This window comes from Scyliorhinus canicula, chromosome 20, assembly GCF_902713615.1.
Source record: "Scyliorhinus canicula chromosome 20, sScyCan1.1, whole genome shotgun sequence".
Taxonomy (NCBI): Eukaryota; Metazoa; Chordata; class Chondrichthyes; order Carcharhiniformes; family Scyliorhinidae; genus Scyliorhinus; species Scyliorhinus canicula.
Window position 1 is genome coordinate 25,715,696 of NC_052165.1, and position 14,534 is coordinate 25,730,229.

The 14,534-nt window shown below is 41.6% G+C and overlaps 1 protein-coding gene across 1 annotated transcript in view; it reads right to left on the reverse strand.

The window, feature by feature from the left end:
- LOC119954998 (cathepsin E-B-like) overlaps positions 1–14,534 on the reverse strand; it is a 37,391-nt gene that overhangs the window by 5,344 nt on the left and 17,513 nt on the right. The window contains exons 3-6 of the mRNA XM_038780782.1: positions 12,232–12,349; positions 10,221–10,339; positions 6,333–6,532; positions 3,940–4,062 (exon numbers count right to left, since the gene is read on the reverse strand). Coding sequence (XP_038636710.1) covers positions 3,940–4,062; positions 6,333–6,532; positions 10,221–10,339; positions 12,232–12,349 — 560 coding nt within the window. The remainder of the gene's footprint in view (positions 1–3,939; positions 4,063–6,332; positions 6,533–10,220; positions 10,340–12,231; positions 12,350–14,534) is intronic.

Below are 14,534 nucleotides of genomic sequence, written 5' to 3' on the forward strand. Positions count from 1 at the left end.
AGTTAACCACCACGCCACAGTCTGATTCCTCTGCCTCCCCACAATCATCTGACATCTCCGTGATCACTATCCGACCATTGCCCCTTCCCCTTGATATGGGTGTGCCCACCACCGCAATCAACTCATCCAAATCACCGCCATAGAAAGTTTGATTAGGAGGTCCCAAACTATGGGACATTCAAGAAACCCCATTCCTCCAAGTTTCCCAAAGTCAAAACAGTCCCCAAGTGTGGAATATGTCTCTGGACTAAAATCCTGCCTATAGTGCTTTCCCAACTCAAAGCAATGGGCAGAGCCAATATCCAGAGGAAAATATTTGTTTTGGGGAGGAAATGATACAGACCAAACATTGCTGCATTGCCTAATTTAACGGTTCAATTCCCGTACCAGCCTCCCGAACAGGCGCCGGAATGTGGCGACTAGGGGCTTTTCACAGTAACTTCATTTGAAGCCTACTTGTGACATAAGCGATTTTCATTTGTTCAATAAAAATATATTGCTTAGAGATGCAACAGTAACTGAGACATTCAGCTTCAATGATTTGGTTATGTCACCAGAGTATTTCTTAATTCAGTCTACATTCAGGATGGATCAAATTGAAGGCATTTACAATTGCATGCAGTTGCACTTAAGAAAATCGTACAGATGCAAGTATATCTTACTGCAGTAGTAGACACACTCAATCTTCTACATAAAAGAAAGTCTTCAATTTGTGTTTTGACTAACATTCTTTCCTTTCATCAGATGTTTAGATATGCTGACTATCAAAAATAAATATCCATTTCTGGCTATTATAATGCTTTTTTTATGAATTCCCGTAAGCAGGCATTACTGGTAAGGCCAGCATTCAATGCCCATTCCAAATTGCGCTTAAACAGCTGTTGATGTGGACTTGCTTGGTCATTTCAGAGAACAGTTCAAAGTCAACCATATTGCTGTGGGGCTGGAGTCACATGTAGACTCGACAAGATAAGGATGGCAGAGCTAGTTCCCTAAAGGACGTTAATGCCCAGGTGGGTTTTCATGACAATCCAGTCGTTTCATGGTTTGCAATGCTGATACTAGGGCCTGATTTTTTGCCATGAAGAAGAGCCTCCTTGTCATGGTGCAAATGGTGGAAGATGCTTATTATATACAGACATTTCACCCCAAATGTGGCACCTACCATTTTAAAAGGGGTGGGAATGGGCCTGGGGCCAAATTTGTGTATTCCTGTTTCACAGAGCCAGCTAGCCATAGAAATCAGCAGCTGCCTCCACTCTCACTTTTGGAGGGAGAGGTGTCTGAAATCCAACATACATAGGTTAGATCTGGTAGGAGAAGGCCTGAACATTATGGGTTCATTTGGACAACCAGGAATTAGGAGAGGAAAGATACCCTTTGGATGCCTTGGAATCACTTTGAGGGAGCCATGTACAATTTGAGAGCGGTATGGTGCCATTTGGGATTATTAAAATTAGGCACGAATGTGCATAAAAAGTGTATAAACGCATTGTAACTGTGTAGCTTATTGGAGCTATCAAAACAACTGTTAAATGTGTCGCGGTGATCTGTCAAGAGGAGCTGTCAAAAATAATGGTCAAAAGTATCAAGATGCGGGCAGCACGGTGGCGCAGTGGTTAGCATTGCTGCCTACGGCGCTGAGGACCCGGGTTTGAATCCCGGCTCTGGGTCACTGTCCGTGAGCAGTTTGCACATTCTCCCCGTGTCTGCGTGGGTTTCACCCCCACAACCCAAAGATGTGCAGGATAGGTGGATTGGCCACGCTAAATTGCCCCTTAGTTGGAAAAAATAATTGGGTACTCTAAATTTATAATTAAAAAAAAGAAAAAAAAAGTATCAAGATGAACTGTCAAAGGAAGCTGTCAAAGAAGGCGGCACAGTGGTGCAGTGGTTAGCACTGCTGCCTCACGGCACCAAGGACACAGTTTGATCCAGGCCCCAGGTCACTGTCACATGTGGAGTTTGTATGTTTTCCTCGTGTCTGTGTGGGCCTCACCCCAGAACCCAAAATATGTGGTGGGTAGGTGGATTGGCCACGCTAAATTTCCCCTTAATTAGAAAAAAAGGAATTGGATACTCAAAAATTTATAGAAAATAAAGGAAGCTGTAAAAAATAACTGTCAGAGGTGTCAAGGTGAACATAATAATAACTTTTATTAGTGTCACAAGCAAGTTTACATTAACACTGCGATGAAGTTACTGTGAAAATCCCCTAGTCACCACACTATGGCACCTGTTCAGGTACACTGAGGGAGAATTCGGAATGTCCAATTCATCTAACAAGCACCTCTTTCTGGGAGGAAACCGGAGCACCAATAGGAAACCCACGCAGACACGAGGAGAACATGCAGACTGTGCTCAATGACCCAAGCCGGGAATTGAACCCGGGTCCCTGGCACTGTGAAGCCAAGAGGAGCTGTCAAAAATAACAGTCAAGATGTCAAGATGAGCTCTGAATAGGAGCTGTCAAGACATTTAAAATTCCTGCCCTTTGGGGAACAAAAAGTCTGGGGTGTTTAAAAAAAAGATTGCTTGCTATTTCAGTCTTGTCTGTTGACATAGCGATTACTATATTACTGCGGGATGACGCATTTTACAACCATCCATTATCACAGACGTGTGCCTGCCATTTCAGCTCTAATGGTTATGGACCCTTTGAAGTGGGATAATTAATGCCAATGCATTTTAAATGAGGGATAATGCAATTAGAAACATTTGTTGTTATAAGGGATAATGTAGTTGAATAAATGTATACATAGTAAATGTTTTTTATAAATGGGCATTTTTAATGTCTGCAACAGACACATGGAATGTAATTTTCTTTAATCTCAGCACGGATCCTTGCCCACAGTGGAAACTAGGTGATTTGACATAATAGGCATAAGAGCAAAGGAGGGTGAATGGGGGCATGGGCTGGCATGAGTTGGCACTAAGTAATACAGGGGCTATGGGGATAGGTTGAGTGTATGGGTTGGCATAGAAAGCATGAGTAGTTATGGGGGGGGGAGGAGGAGCCGGCATGCTTTGGCATAAATGAGGGCATGAGAACTATGCAGGGTGAGAGCTGGGGGGCTTTTTCTTTGGTTCTCTTTTTCTTAAGTTAAGCTTTAACATAGTTCTGGAGCACCAAGGCAAGCCTTCCGCCCAACGCTCCTCCACACCTGGCATCCATACACTCATTCCAGGGAAGTGGACATGACTTGCATGGAACCGCAACACCCCAGAACAAATATCAGACATTCGGGGCAACTTTCTCCTGGGTTAGCTTTGCGGAGCCAGCAAAAGTACCGACTCTGCACTCTCAACCCAGGAAAATCCAGGCCTAACTTTTTATTTCAGAATTAATTAATGAATTGAATTTAATTCCCCAGTTGCTGTAGTTGGATTTGTCTCTGGATTACTGGTCCCAGCCTCTATGTTACCAGCCTAGTAGCGTCAACACTATGCTACTGTGGGGAAAACAAAGGTGAAAGTCGCCATAATCCTTGAGGACTATAGGCTGCTCTCCCCTTTTAACAGAGATCTGACTGGTGGTGATTTAACCTGAGGGTCACCACACCTCAAGCGAGGGGCAAGGATGAGAAGGCGGAGCCTTCATGAATAACTGTGACTGTATCCCTAGGCTGAGTAACGTATCAGAGTAGTCACTCCATTTGGCATTGAAAAAGATGCACTGGTAGCTACCTAGATTAGCCTAACTAGATTTTACTGTTACTTTTTTTTATTTATGATTATATAAATAATCTTAAATTTGGATAATTTGATTGGTTATAGAGGTCAAAACTGTTAAATGACCTTCCGTAACAATAATTGTGGAAGTTTCCAGATACTATCAATATGTATCAACTAAACAATAACTACACACTCTCCACAATTGTAACACATTGATGAGGGCCTTACAGATTGTTTATGGTTTGTGCTTTCACAGCCACTTACTTTTGTACTTCTATTTGCCAGTAACCCTTCTGGGAGACACTGACCCAATTAATTGAGCCTGTGTAGCGCGAATGGTCGATGCCTCCCAGGAGCAATTCGCCACCATTTTCACTATCAGCTTCTCTAGAAAAAGAAATGATGGGTTTAGTGTAGAATTTTTTTTTTACAAAGCTTCATGTGCAAATTGAAAGTACAGAATTTCTACATTAGCATGATTTGAACTTGAGATATAGTTCAGTTCAGAAACTTGTGCATCTCTCATTTTCAATGCACTTGTGGTCCCTCTCAAACTTCCGCATCATTGCACAATTATTTGGTTTTAATTAAGAATAATTAATTGGTATGAAAAGGAAATGAAAATCGCTTATTGTCATGAGTAGGCTTCAAATGAAGTTACTGCGAAAAGCCCGTAGTCGCCACATTCCGGCGCCTGTTCAGGGAGGCTGTTACGGGAATTGAACCGTGCTGCTGGCTTACCTTCTGCTTTTAAAGCCAGCGATTAGCCCTGTGAGCTAAACAGCCCCTGGTATGCATTGTGCACCATTTTTCCAATACCATCACCAGTAATAAAGATAGGATTGGTTTGGTTTTGGGAAACACAACTTGCCTATGTAGAAATTTAAGGTTAAGTTTGGGGAAGAGGTAGCTTAGGACTAGAGAAATAAATTGCAACCATCAACCAAAAAGGGATCACTGGTATTATTTCCCAATAGAAATTTATTGAGAGCAAAAAATATAATTATTCAACATTGCAGATTAATAATTTGTCGCCTTGCAGAGATATCTAGCAGTTTAGGATCCATAAGAACACATCAATGTAATTCTGATCATGTTGTATTGATTCCTCTTCTGGCTGTTTGTCTGTAACTTCAGGATCATGATGCATAGGGGCTGTTCAGCACACTGGGCTAAATCACTGGCTTTGAAAGCAGACCAAGGCAGGCCAGTAGCATGGTTTGATTCCTGTAACAGCCTCCCTGAACAGGTGCTGGAATGTGGTGACTAGGGGCTTTTCACAGTAACTTCATTGAAGCCTACTTGTGACAATGAGCGATTTTCATTTCATTTTCATACACGGATGCTGTTAGGATTGCCTGCAGGTGAACCTCCTCACTGTCAGATACCTTTTGGAGTTGCCTTGGGTACATGCAAATGCATGTTTTGCTGTCATTTGCGGAAATCATCAAGAATAGCCATGGAATATTATTGTGAGTATTGCTGAAAAAGAACCACGCTGTTGAAGCTTTCTGTCTTGCAGCCAACAGCTCAGATTTCCAAGAATGTCAATTCTAAAGGGAACAATAATTTAGACTGCATGAGAAGAGAGTGCCGTGTGGTTGGCAAGTGGAGTCTGATTAGTAGAGGCAATATTCCATGGCTATTCTTGATGATTTCTACAAATGACAGCAAAACATGCATTTGCATGTACCTAAGGCAACTCCAAATATTACCACCGAGGCAATGCCATGGAGAATGCATCAGGGCACAGTTAACTTCCAAGCATTTGTTTAAATTCAAACCAAGCAGGTAAACTCTGAATGGTCAAAGCATTGTCCCAGGGAATGAACCAATGAATGGTTGTCCCCCAGGCTTTTGCTTAGTTGAAAAAGGTTCAATGTGTGGACATGGTCTTTCTGCTTGCAAAGGGCAGGGCCCTGTGTGTGAATATGTGTAGCTTCAAGCAGGCATAAGTGACTGATAATTATAAATTCTTAGCATAATCAGGATTGTTTACCAAATGACATCCAATCACAGAATCATATCTAATAATGGACTCTATGTTTAAGTTGATGCTCGGAGTCATTCGTTGGTTCATGTCCCATGCCAATTCCTTGACCGGTCAAAGTTTACCTGCTGGTTTTGAATTTAAGTATAAGCTTGGCAGTTAACTGTGCCGTGGTACATTTTCCATGACAATGCCTCAACCAATGAGAGTCCATTTGCCAGCCAAACAGCACTCTCTTCTCGTGCAGTATAAATTGTTGTTTCCTTTAGAATTGGTTCTTGCGAATCTGTTCTGATGTGTGTAAGATGATAAATTTCAACAGTATGTCTCTTTTCAGCAATACTCAAATACCAAACCGGAGGGTCACTGCACCTCAGGTGAGGGACAAGGTCGAGAAGGTGGGATCTTCATGCATAACCTCAGTAGGTCCAGGAATTGAACCTGTGCTATTGGTGTGACTCTGCATCATGAACCAGCCATCCAGCTAACTGAGCTAACCAACAAACCACACCCATCAAGGTGATTTTAGGTAACTTCTTGCTTTTATTGTCATATTCATCAGCTAATTTGGTAGCATGTGCAATTTTTGTTTTTTTTCTTTAAGGTAAAGATTGTTGCACTACTAAACAGGATTTGTTTTATAAGATGTAGATGCTGTAAAACAAACCTGTTTATTAGGACAGAAAATACAGGTTCTTCCAACAGATTCTGGTACATCATTCTGTCAAACACAGGAATGGCTCCACCTTCAGCTAAAGAAGGATATCCTAGACCTAAAATACCATCAAAATGTGCGAGAGTAAATGTTGAACCTGGCTCATAGACAGACTCCCCAAATTCCTGTCCATTTACAGTAATGTTTCCAATCTGTAAAAAATGAAAAGAAACAATAACAGATGTGTCATTGTAAGGCTGAAATCCAACAAATACAAAGATTTATATCATGAAAATTGATAGGTATTTTCACCTTCAAGTCATATATGTTATATGAATCTTATTTCTTATATTACATGCTTTTAAAGATGTTGGAGTCTGAAAAAACCATTAAGAGATCCATAGTTTGAAAATTATTGTGTCTATATAATAATTTGAAGTAACCACCATACTAAATATTTGTTTAAATAAAAAAATATTTTGGTGAAGTTGATTGAAAATTCCATCTTGATATTTATTCAAATGACCTTGATGCAATTTTTAGTTTATATGCAGAATAATGTCCAGACTCAACACAGAATACATGTCAGCAAGTGTGACTAGTAAGAGGCATTGTGGCATCTGACCACAATCATCGTGTTGAACTTAAACAGTAAAATAAAATACATTGTGATGACGTAGGTGGAGTTATGATAAGTAAATCAATAAATGAGGAAAGGAGGCATAAACAAGAAAAACAGAGGGAGACAGAAAAGGTACACGTAATGAATAAAGTTGAATGAAATTCAGAAGTGAAAGTGGATTAGTGAGACTTCCTGGAACTCATGGAAATATGCATTGCCATGAAATAACACTAATCAGAATGTTTGTTTCTTTAGGGTAATTTTCTTGACTGTCATGCAATGCAGCACTCTGCATGTTCAAAGCATTATAGCATTGATTGTTCCTTCTCTGCAGAGGCAAGAACTCTAAAAGCAAGGGTTTTTATATTCAATCAGTAGACCCTTCTAATTACCTGTATACAAGTTTCTGGTTATTTTCAATGATTCAAAAGTTAATTTATTGTTGAGGGTTATGATACTCTTGACAGAAAATGTTGGACAATCTCAGCAGGTCTGACAAAATCTGCGGAGAGAGAATGGAGCTAACGTGTCGAATCTGAATGCCTCTTTGTCAAAGCAGTGATACTCTAAATGATTAGCTTAGTTGGCTGGACCGTGTCGCGTCTTTTCGTCCGACGTCATTTCGTCCAACGACACTTCGTCCACGTCTTTTCGTCCAACGTCTTTTTGTCCGCCCGTCTTTTGGTCCAACGTCACTTCGTCCAATTAACCAATTGCAAATCAACTCCGTATAAAAGCATTTAATTGATAGAAAGCAGGCACAATACAGCAAGTGAATTTAATTGCTAAAATGCAAGTAATTGATGAAATTCAAGTATAATGCAAGCTTAAAAATGCAGTTAAAAAGTTAAAAAATCTAAAAATGCAGTTAAAAAGATCTAAAAGTTTACTACTGATGAATTCCCGAAATTACTTAAAATTGATGTAAATTGTGAGCAACATTCCTCAAGAAATCAATTTTCGCTGTGGGATCATATTCAACGACCAATCTTTTGAGGCGTTCAGTTATTTTCTTATATCGCGTACATGAAGTCGCCTGATCCCCCCGAAGAATTTGAGCCTTTTTGCCTATTATTAACCCTTCCTCTTCCTTCAGAATTTTGATTAACCTCCAGATATTCAAATGAGCTCCACCCGCCGAACGCTTTATCGCAGAATGAAACCCCTCAGCAGCATTATTTGTTCTCGGTAGATCTTGTAGAACACGCTGATTAACATTCCATACAGCTGTCGGGAACGTAGGTGTTTCTCTCCTTCGTCTGGCACCACGTCCTCTCACAATGCCTATGTAAGTCAAGTCGAAGTAAACGATGAATTCAGCAGGTATTTCTTCATCGTCTATCAAATCTTTATAAGCCTCTTCGACATCTTCAACGGGGAGGAAAGCTAATGCTGAAAAACATCGAATTTTAAGACAGAATTCAGAGTCTGTGTTGTATTTTTCTTTGAGGCCTAAATCGGTAATTTTTCGAAACACAGATTGGCTCAAATGAAACAAACATGCCACGACAGATGCATTAAGGAATGATGAATTAATTGCCTTGTGAACTGCAGCTTCGAAATCTGCCATGATATCAATCGGATCTGCATCAGGTTGCATAATTTTCAATTGGTCAAAGAATAATTCGTATGTCTGCTTCCTTTTATTCGGCAGTAATGCAAAGACCCGTGGTAGACTGCTACCTTTAACTTGTACATGAATGCAGAACAGTTGAAACCACTGTTGTGGCACAATCTTGAATGTTCCATCACATGCCCAATGACGATATGATGCTAAATCCTGAAGAGCACTTTCTGATGCGAATACTAGTAAGCGCTGTTGATCCTCGACGCCCGAATCGAACCTCAGAAACTGCTGGCCATTGTCAAGCTTGCAATATTTGTCAGGTATTTCAAAACCGTGTCTAGCCGCTGGATTAGCGGGAAATCCAGAATTTTTTTGTCGGCACCTTTGAATAGTCCTTGAGACGACGGGCAGCCTTGGGAGTTGAGAGCAGGTATTTTCTGATAGCTGCGTAAACTTGGCCGCTAGTATGCTACGCGAACTTGCTGCTATGTTTTCCACTGCTTCATGCTTTATTTCTGCAACTGCTTTTCTAGCATTTAACGAATCGACATCAGCTGGATGAAGGTGCTCATTAGAGAAATAAATAATTTTAGGCTCATTGTTTTCCGTGACCGTGTGAATCCGCACTGAACATAGCCTTCTTTTCTCACATCTCCAGTATTCTTTTCCTAGGTTTGCACTGCTCGAATGAAAATCGTAGATATAGTTATTTCCATCAGCCACCTTCCGCTTACTCTTCGTTGACACAATGAACTTTGCCATTTCGGGATGGGCGAATTCGGGATTAGGAAAGAGACAGATAATATCTATCCTTTAACGAGGCTCGTTAAAGGGGAGAGAACGATAATAACTATCCTTTAACGAGGCTCGTTAAAGGAAAGAGGCCGGTAATAAAGATCCTTTATTGTATATTATGTGCATTAGAGAAGATTTCCATGTACAAAAGTTAAAGTGGAGTGGTGCTACTAAGCAAGTTACTAAAAGTCAAGTTACAAAAAGTCTTTGACAAAAAAAATCATCCAGCAAAAACACGTAAAAAGTCACAAAAAACTTTGACGAAAAAAATCACCGGACAAAATGACGTTGGACCAAAAGACGGGCGGACAAAAAGACGTTGGACGAAAAGACGTGGACGAAGTGTCGTTGGACGAAATGACGTCGGACGAAAAGACATAGCACCGGCTGGACGGCTGGTTCAGGATGCGGAGCGATGCCAACAGCATGGGTTTAATTCCTGTACCGGCTGAGGTTATCCAAGAAGTCCCATCTTCTCAATCTTGCCCCTCATTTGAAGTGTGGTGACCTCCAGGTTAAATCACCACCAGTTAGCTGTCTCTGAAAAGGGGAAAGCAGCCTATGTTCCTCGAGGACTGTGGTGACTTTCATTTCATTCTAAACTAAAAACATTTTGACATATGACTGCAAAGAAATTTATCGTAATTTATTAAATAAGTACATTAAATAAGTACAGCTGTGAAAGAACTGTGGAGATATGTTTCAATTATCTAACAGTTCACATTCTCCAGTTTAGATTTGTTTTAAATAAAAACATGTTAATTGATGATGACAAAGATGTAGGAATAAGAAAAAACACTTGGCCCATTTGGGTCACAGTTAATTTGCATATACAGGGCTCATTCAAACTGTGCTCATCTCCTGTTGTAATTACGGAGTTTCTTTACAAGTTAATAACAGTTTTAAACAAACTTACTGTAACTTTATCTTTACCTAACACTCCCATAAGTTGCCCCGTGCCATATCGTATGGTAAAAGAGTTTCCTCTGGGAGAATATGATGATGAGAAAAATGATTGAAAGCGTTGATGTAATTCTATAAAAAGGAAACAAGAAACAATTATAATTCGTAGATTCGTATTTCTATCCTGAAAACTGACAATTGCAGTCCTGTTTGATGATGCTATTGGCCAGTCAGCTGATCTCAGCCAAGACGGCCAATTAACCTTAATGTGTTGAGCTGAGAAAGAGGGAAAATAGCAGCCAGGGCTATCACCTTTGATAATTATCCAGTGTTTGCTGCTGGAAAGTGAGGAAAGAACTGGACTCAGTTATGATGCCATCCACAATGCCTTGTCTGTCAAATATCGGTGTTCAGGCAAACACATAAGAGCTGAAAGATACTCCCTTAGCTAAGGTCCTGGAGGCCTGTTTGCACTGCTAGAACACTCCATCAGGATAAATGAGAACTTTCTAAAGGGAAGAAAATTAGGGGGAATTGTTAATTAAAGAAACGTTCACTTTTGGCTGGTATTGTGGTGAATGTATAATGCTTAATTCACACTATATATCATTGTGTCCTTGTGGGCTCTGTCTGTGAGCCGTTGCGCGGCTCTGCCTGAAGGGGGAGATGAGGAGCTTGTACAGGGCTCCACCCTTGGCTCCGCCCATGGCCTCTCCCACTACCGATGTATAAAGTGCTGCAATCTTGTGAGTCTGCCCTCAGTTCTTCTGGTCGCAGGCAGGCTCAGTTGTAAATCTATTAAAGCCACAGTTTACTTCCTCTTGTGTCTCGAGTGAATTGATGGTCACATCAATTTAATAGACTTAAAAAACCACCATGGAATCAGCCCTCAAACCTGATCGACTAGAACTCGACCCGCAGGCTGCAGAAGCGAAGGAAATCTTTCTACACTCTGCCCTCAGTTCTTCTGGTCGCAGGCAGGCTCAGTTGTAAGTCTATTAAAGCCACAGTTTACTTCCTCTCGTGTCTCGAGTGAATTGATGGTCACATCAAGTATGTCAGAAATATGATTAGGATATAGAGACAGAGGTTACATGCCTTTCCAAACCAGTTCATTTAAATTTCTCTCCTTATAAATTATGCCTTCAAAATTAGTTCCATGCTTTTGTTGACATAGTGTCAGCGGGTTTATCAACAAAGAAAGGGAACAATGCACAAATCTTCACATATACACTCTTCTTGTAGCTTATCCTACTACTAATAAAAAATACATCCCGCCAATAGCATAAGCACGCAACGTTCAACATGTACATTCAAATAAACAGTACATGGAAGTCATTGCTGTATTAAACAGTGCAGCTTCACTAATCTCTTAGAATTCAAATGTTGAGCCTGAATTTTAACAGTCTGAGCATAAACAAGATATTGGACTTGAGTGGGAAACGTGAGTAAGTTGTTTAATTATATTCACATTCAGGATCTTCCCCAACATCAGGGTTTGTTGATTTTAGGAAGGCTTAGGGCAATACGGTCACTTTAATGGACCAACACACAAGAGGGGGAAGGTGGTTGAGGCCATTTTTGGTTTTATTCTCATCCACAATTTCCTAACCCAGATTCTCAACATAAAGTTTCAAACACTGGCGTTGGGATATTTTTCTTTGTTCGGCGAGAGTATCAATGGGTTACAGAGCCTAGGCAGCTAAATGATCTAATTGAGTAGCAGAACTGGTTCATGGAGCTGAAGGGCCTCCTCTCTATCCAGGAAGTCTAAAGAAACAAACAAGTATGGACCTTACATGAAGGTGGAACGTATACGCTGACAAGCATTGCTCGGTGAAGCTCCAGACTGACCAAACAGAATCCAGATTTGTTGCTATGATAATGAAAAGAAAAGCAGGGTTGCCATATATGCTGTTGGTTTGAAACCTGCAACATACCACAACTCTACACCTTTTTGTTTTAAATCAAACAGAATCATTTGTTTTGACAGAATACAAATCAATGTAACTGGTTTTACTCACGGCATGCCTCGCTGACACAGTAGGATGAAGGCACCCAGAGATTCGATGAGCCAGTGTCAAACACTACAGTAAATGTCTGTGGTGGAGTTCCAATACTAATCTCTCCATAATATTGGGCCTAAGTGTTCAAAAACACAACAACATTAAACCATGGTAACGTTTTAATTATTTACAGTATATTAAGTATTCAAAACACCTAATAATCTCTTATTGGATGCTACTCAGCTACTTCCAGAAGTAAATCTTCCATGCTGGTTTGTGTTCCTTCTGATTAAAGATCATTTATTAATGCTATCTTCCGATTTCCTAATTTTACTCCTTATTTACACTCACCTCTCATTCTCAGATTAACTCATCGGGGCTGATTTTTACCTTATCACTTGGAAATTAAACTGGTTTCGTGAATTGGACAAATGAAAATGAAAATTGGGTGACTGAGCTTCATTGACCAGTTTTATGCCTAGGTATTATTGCAAACGTATTCCCTTGTCTTCACACACACTTCTCAAGAACTCCAGCTGCCTGGTTTGAACCAGCTGCAATCTATTTTCATCTTAAGTACTTTTTGAATTCCCACCTCAGGCAGACCTCGCTCTGTCCAATCTCGGGCTACTACTGATTAATCTAAGCAGTCCCAGATCCCTTGTTGGGAGTGAGAAGGAGCAGCACAGGATCCGTAACTGAACGTAGTAGCAAGATACAAATGATGAGCTGATGAAGGTGAGCCAAATGCAAAGTTACATGTCTGTGACTTTACAGGGCTTTGTGAATATTATACAGTGACGGAATTTCTTGAGAACAAGGCCACCTGGCTAAACCTAGACAGCAACAGTTGTGTGCAACAGGCCCAATGCCTGCTCCAGTCAGCACAAATCAGTTTCCAAGCTATGTCCGAGCATTAGACCACTTTTGGCAGATTCAAGGAGGCTGTATTCTGTCAGAACCATTATGGAGTCAGACATGTTTTGTTTTAGTGGACAACATTGGCTCTCTAATCTCCTCTCTCGGGGAGGGGCAATGTTTTGGGAGGAAAATGTTATGTTTATAGAAAATACCTTGATGTGCAGTGGAGAGGAACAGGAAAGCTCTCCCAACTTCTCAGTGCTACTGCAGGCAGCAGCTTGCCCTCATTTGCCTCTTGTTCTCAAGACGGGCTACTTCTGGCACGTTTACATGCATGCTATCAGTTTTGAACCCAAAAGTGGATGATCACCAACTTACTGCCCCTCTTTCCCCCATTAAATTCCACTTACAAAGCAATCCTAACCAATTGCTCAAAATACGAAGATGGCCTGGATATTATAATTTACTTAATGCATAAGATTTGTCTATTTGTTATATCCACAGCATCCTGTAAGATTCTGATCTTTACAATGTGATTATGATGTCCGTATATTGCACTCAACAATCGAGCTCTGACATGCACATGTTTGCACACGTTCACAGATCTTCATTCTCCAGCGGGTTAAATTATTTTTGTAACATATTGTGGTTTAAAGATTACTCCCTCCAATCATTAGAAATATTGGGCAGAACCTTATCAGAAAATGACAAAGTGTCAGTCCCGGCGAGAAAAACAGTGAATCTCATCGACAGGATTGCTCACAGAATCTTACGCCTCTCAAAGAAAGGGGGCGCAATTCTCCCGAGTTACGAAAAATCGGGAAGCTGGCATCAAAAACGGGCGCGTTTGACGCCAGCCTCCGCCCCCCCCCCCCGACTGGGAACCGATTCATCTCCCCGGTCGGGGCTAGCATCGCGCGGCCGTGAACTCTGGCATCGCGGGCTTAACGCATTTCGTTAAACCCGCTAGCCAAAGTTAGCGACGGCTGACGCGTCAGATGACGTCAGCCGCGCATGCGCAGATTGGACGACTCCAACCCGCGTATGCGTGGATGACGTCATCACGCATATGCGTGAAACCCGCGCATGCGCGGGCCGGTATGCCCCTCAGCCACCCCGCGAATGGATCCAGCGGGGCGGCGGAGGGAGAAAGAGTGCGCGGGGTAAGTACCCGCTGCCCACGATCGGTGGGCACCGATCGCGGGCCCATGGCAACCTTGGTACGGCCGTAGTACGGCAGTGCCAATCGGTGCCATGGTTCCCGAGAACGGGACTTCCGGCCGTTTTTACGAATGGTCAGAGCAGGTGTGTTATACGCTTGTAAAAACGGCCATAAAGGCCTTGAAAATCGGCCCATTGGCCAGGAGTGAATCGCTGCTCGCTGTAAAAAAACGGCGGGCAGCGATTCGTGTCGGGAGGCGGGCGTGGGGGGGGGAGAATAGCGGGAGGGCGTCGGACCA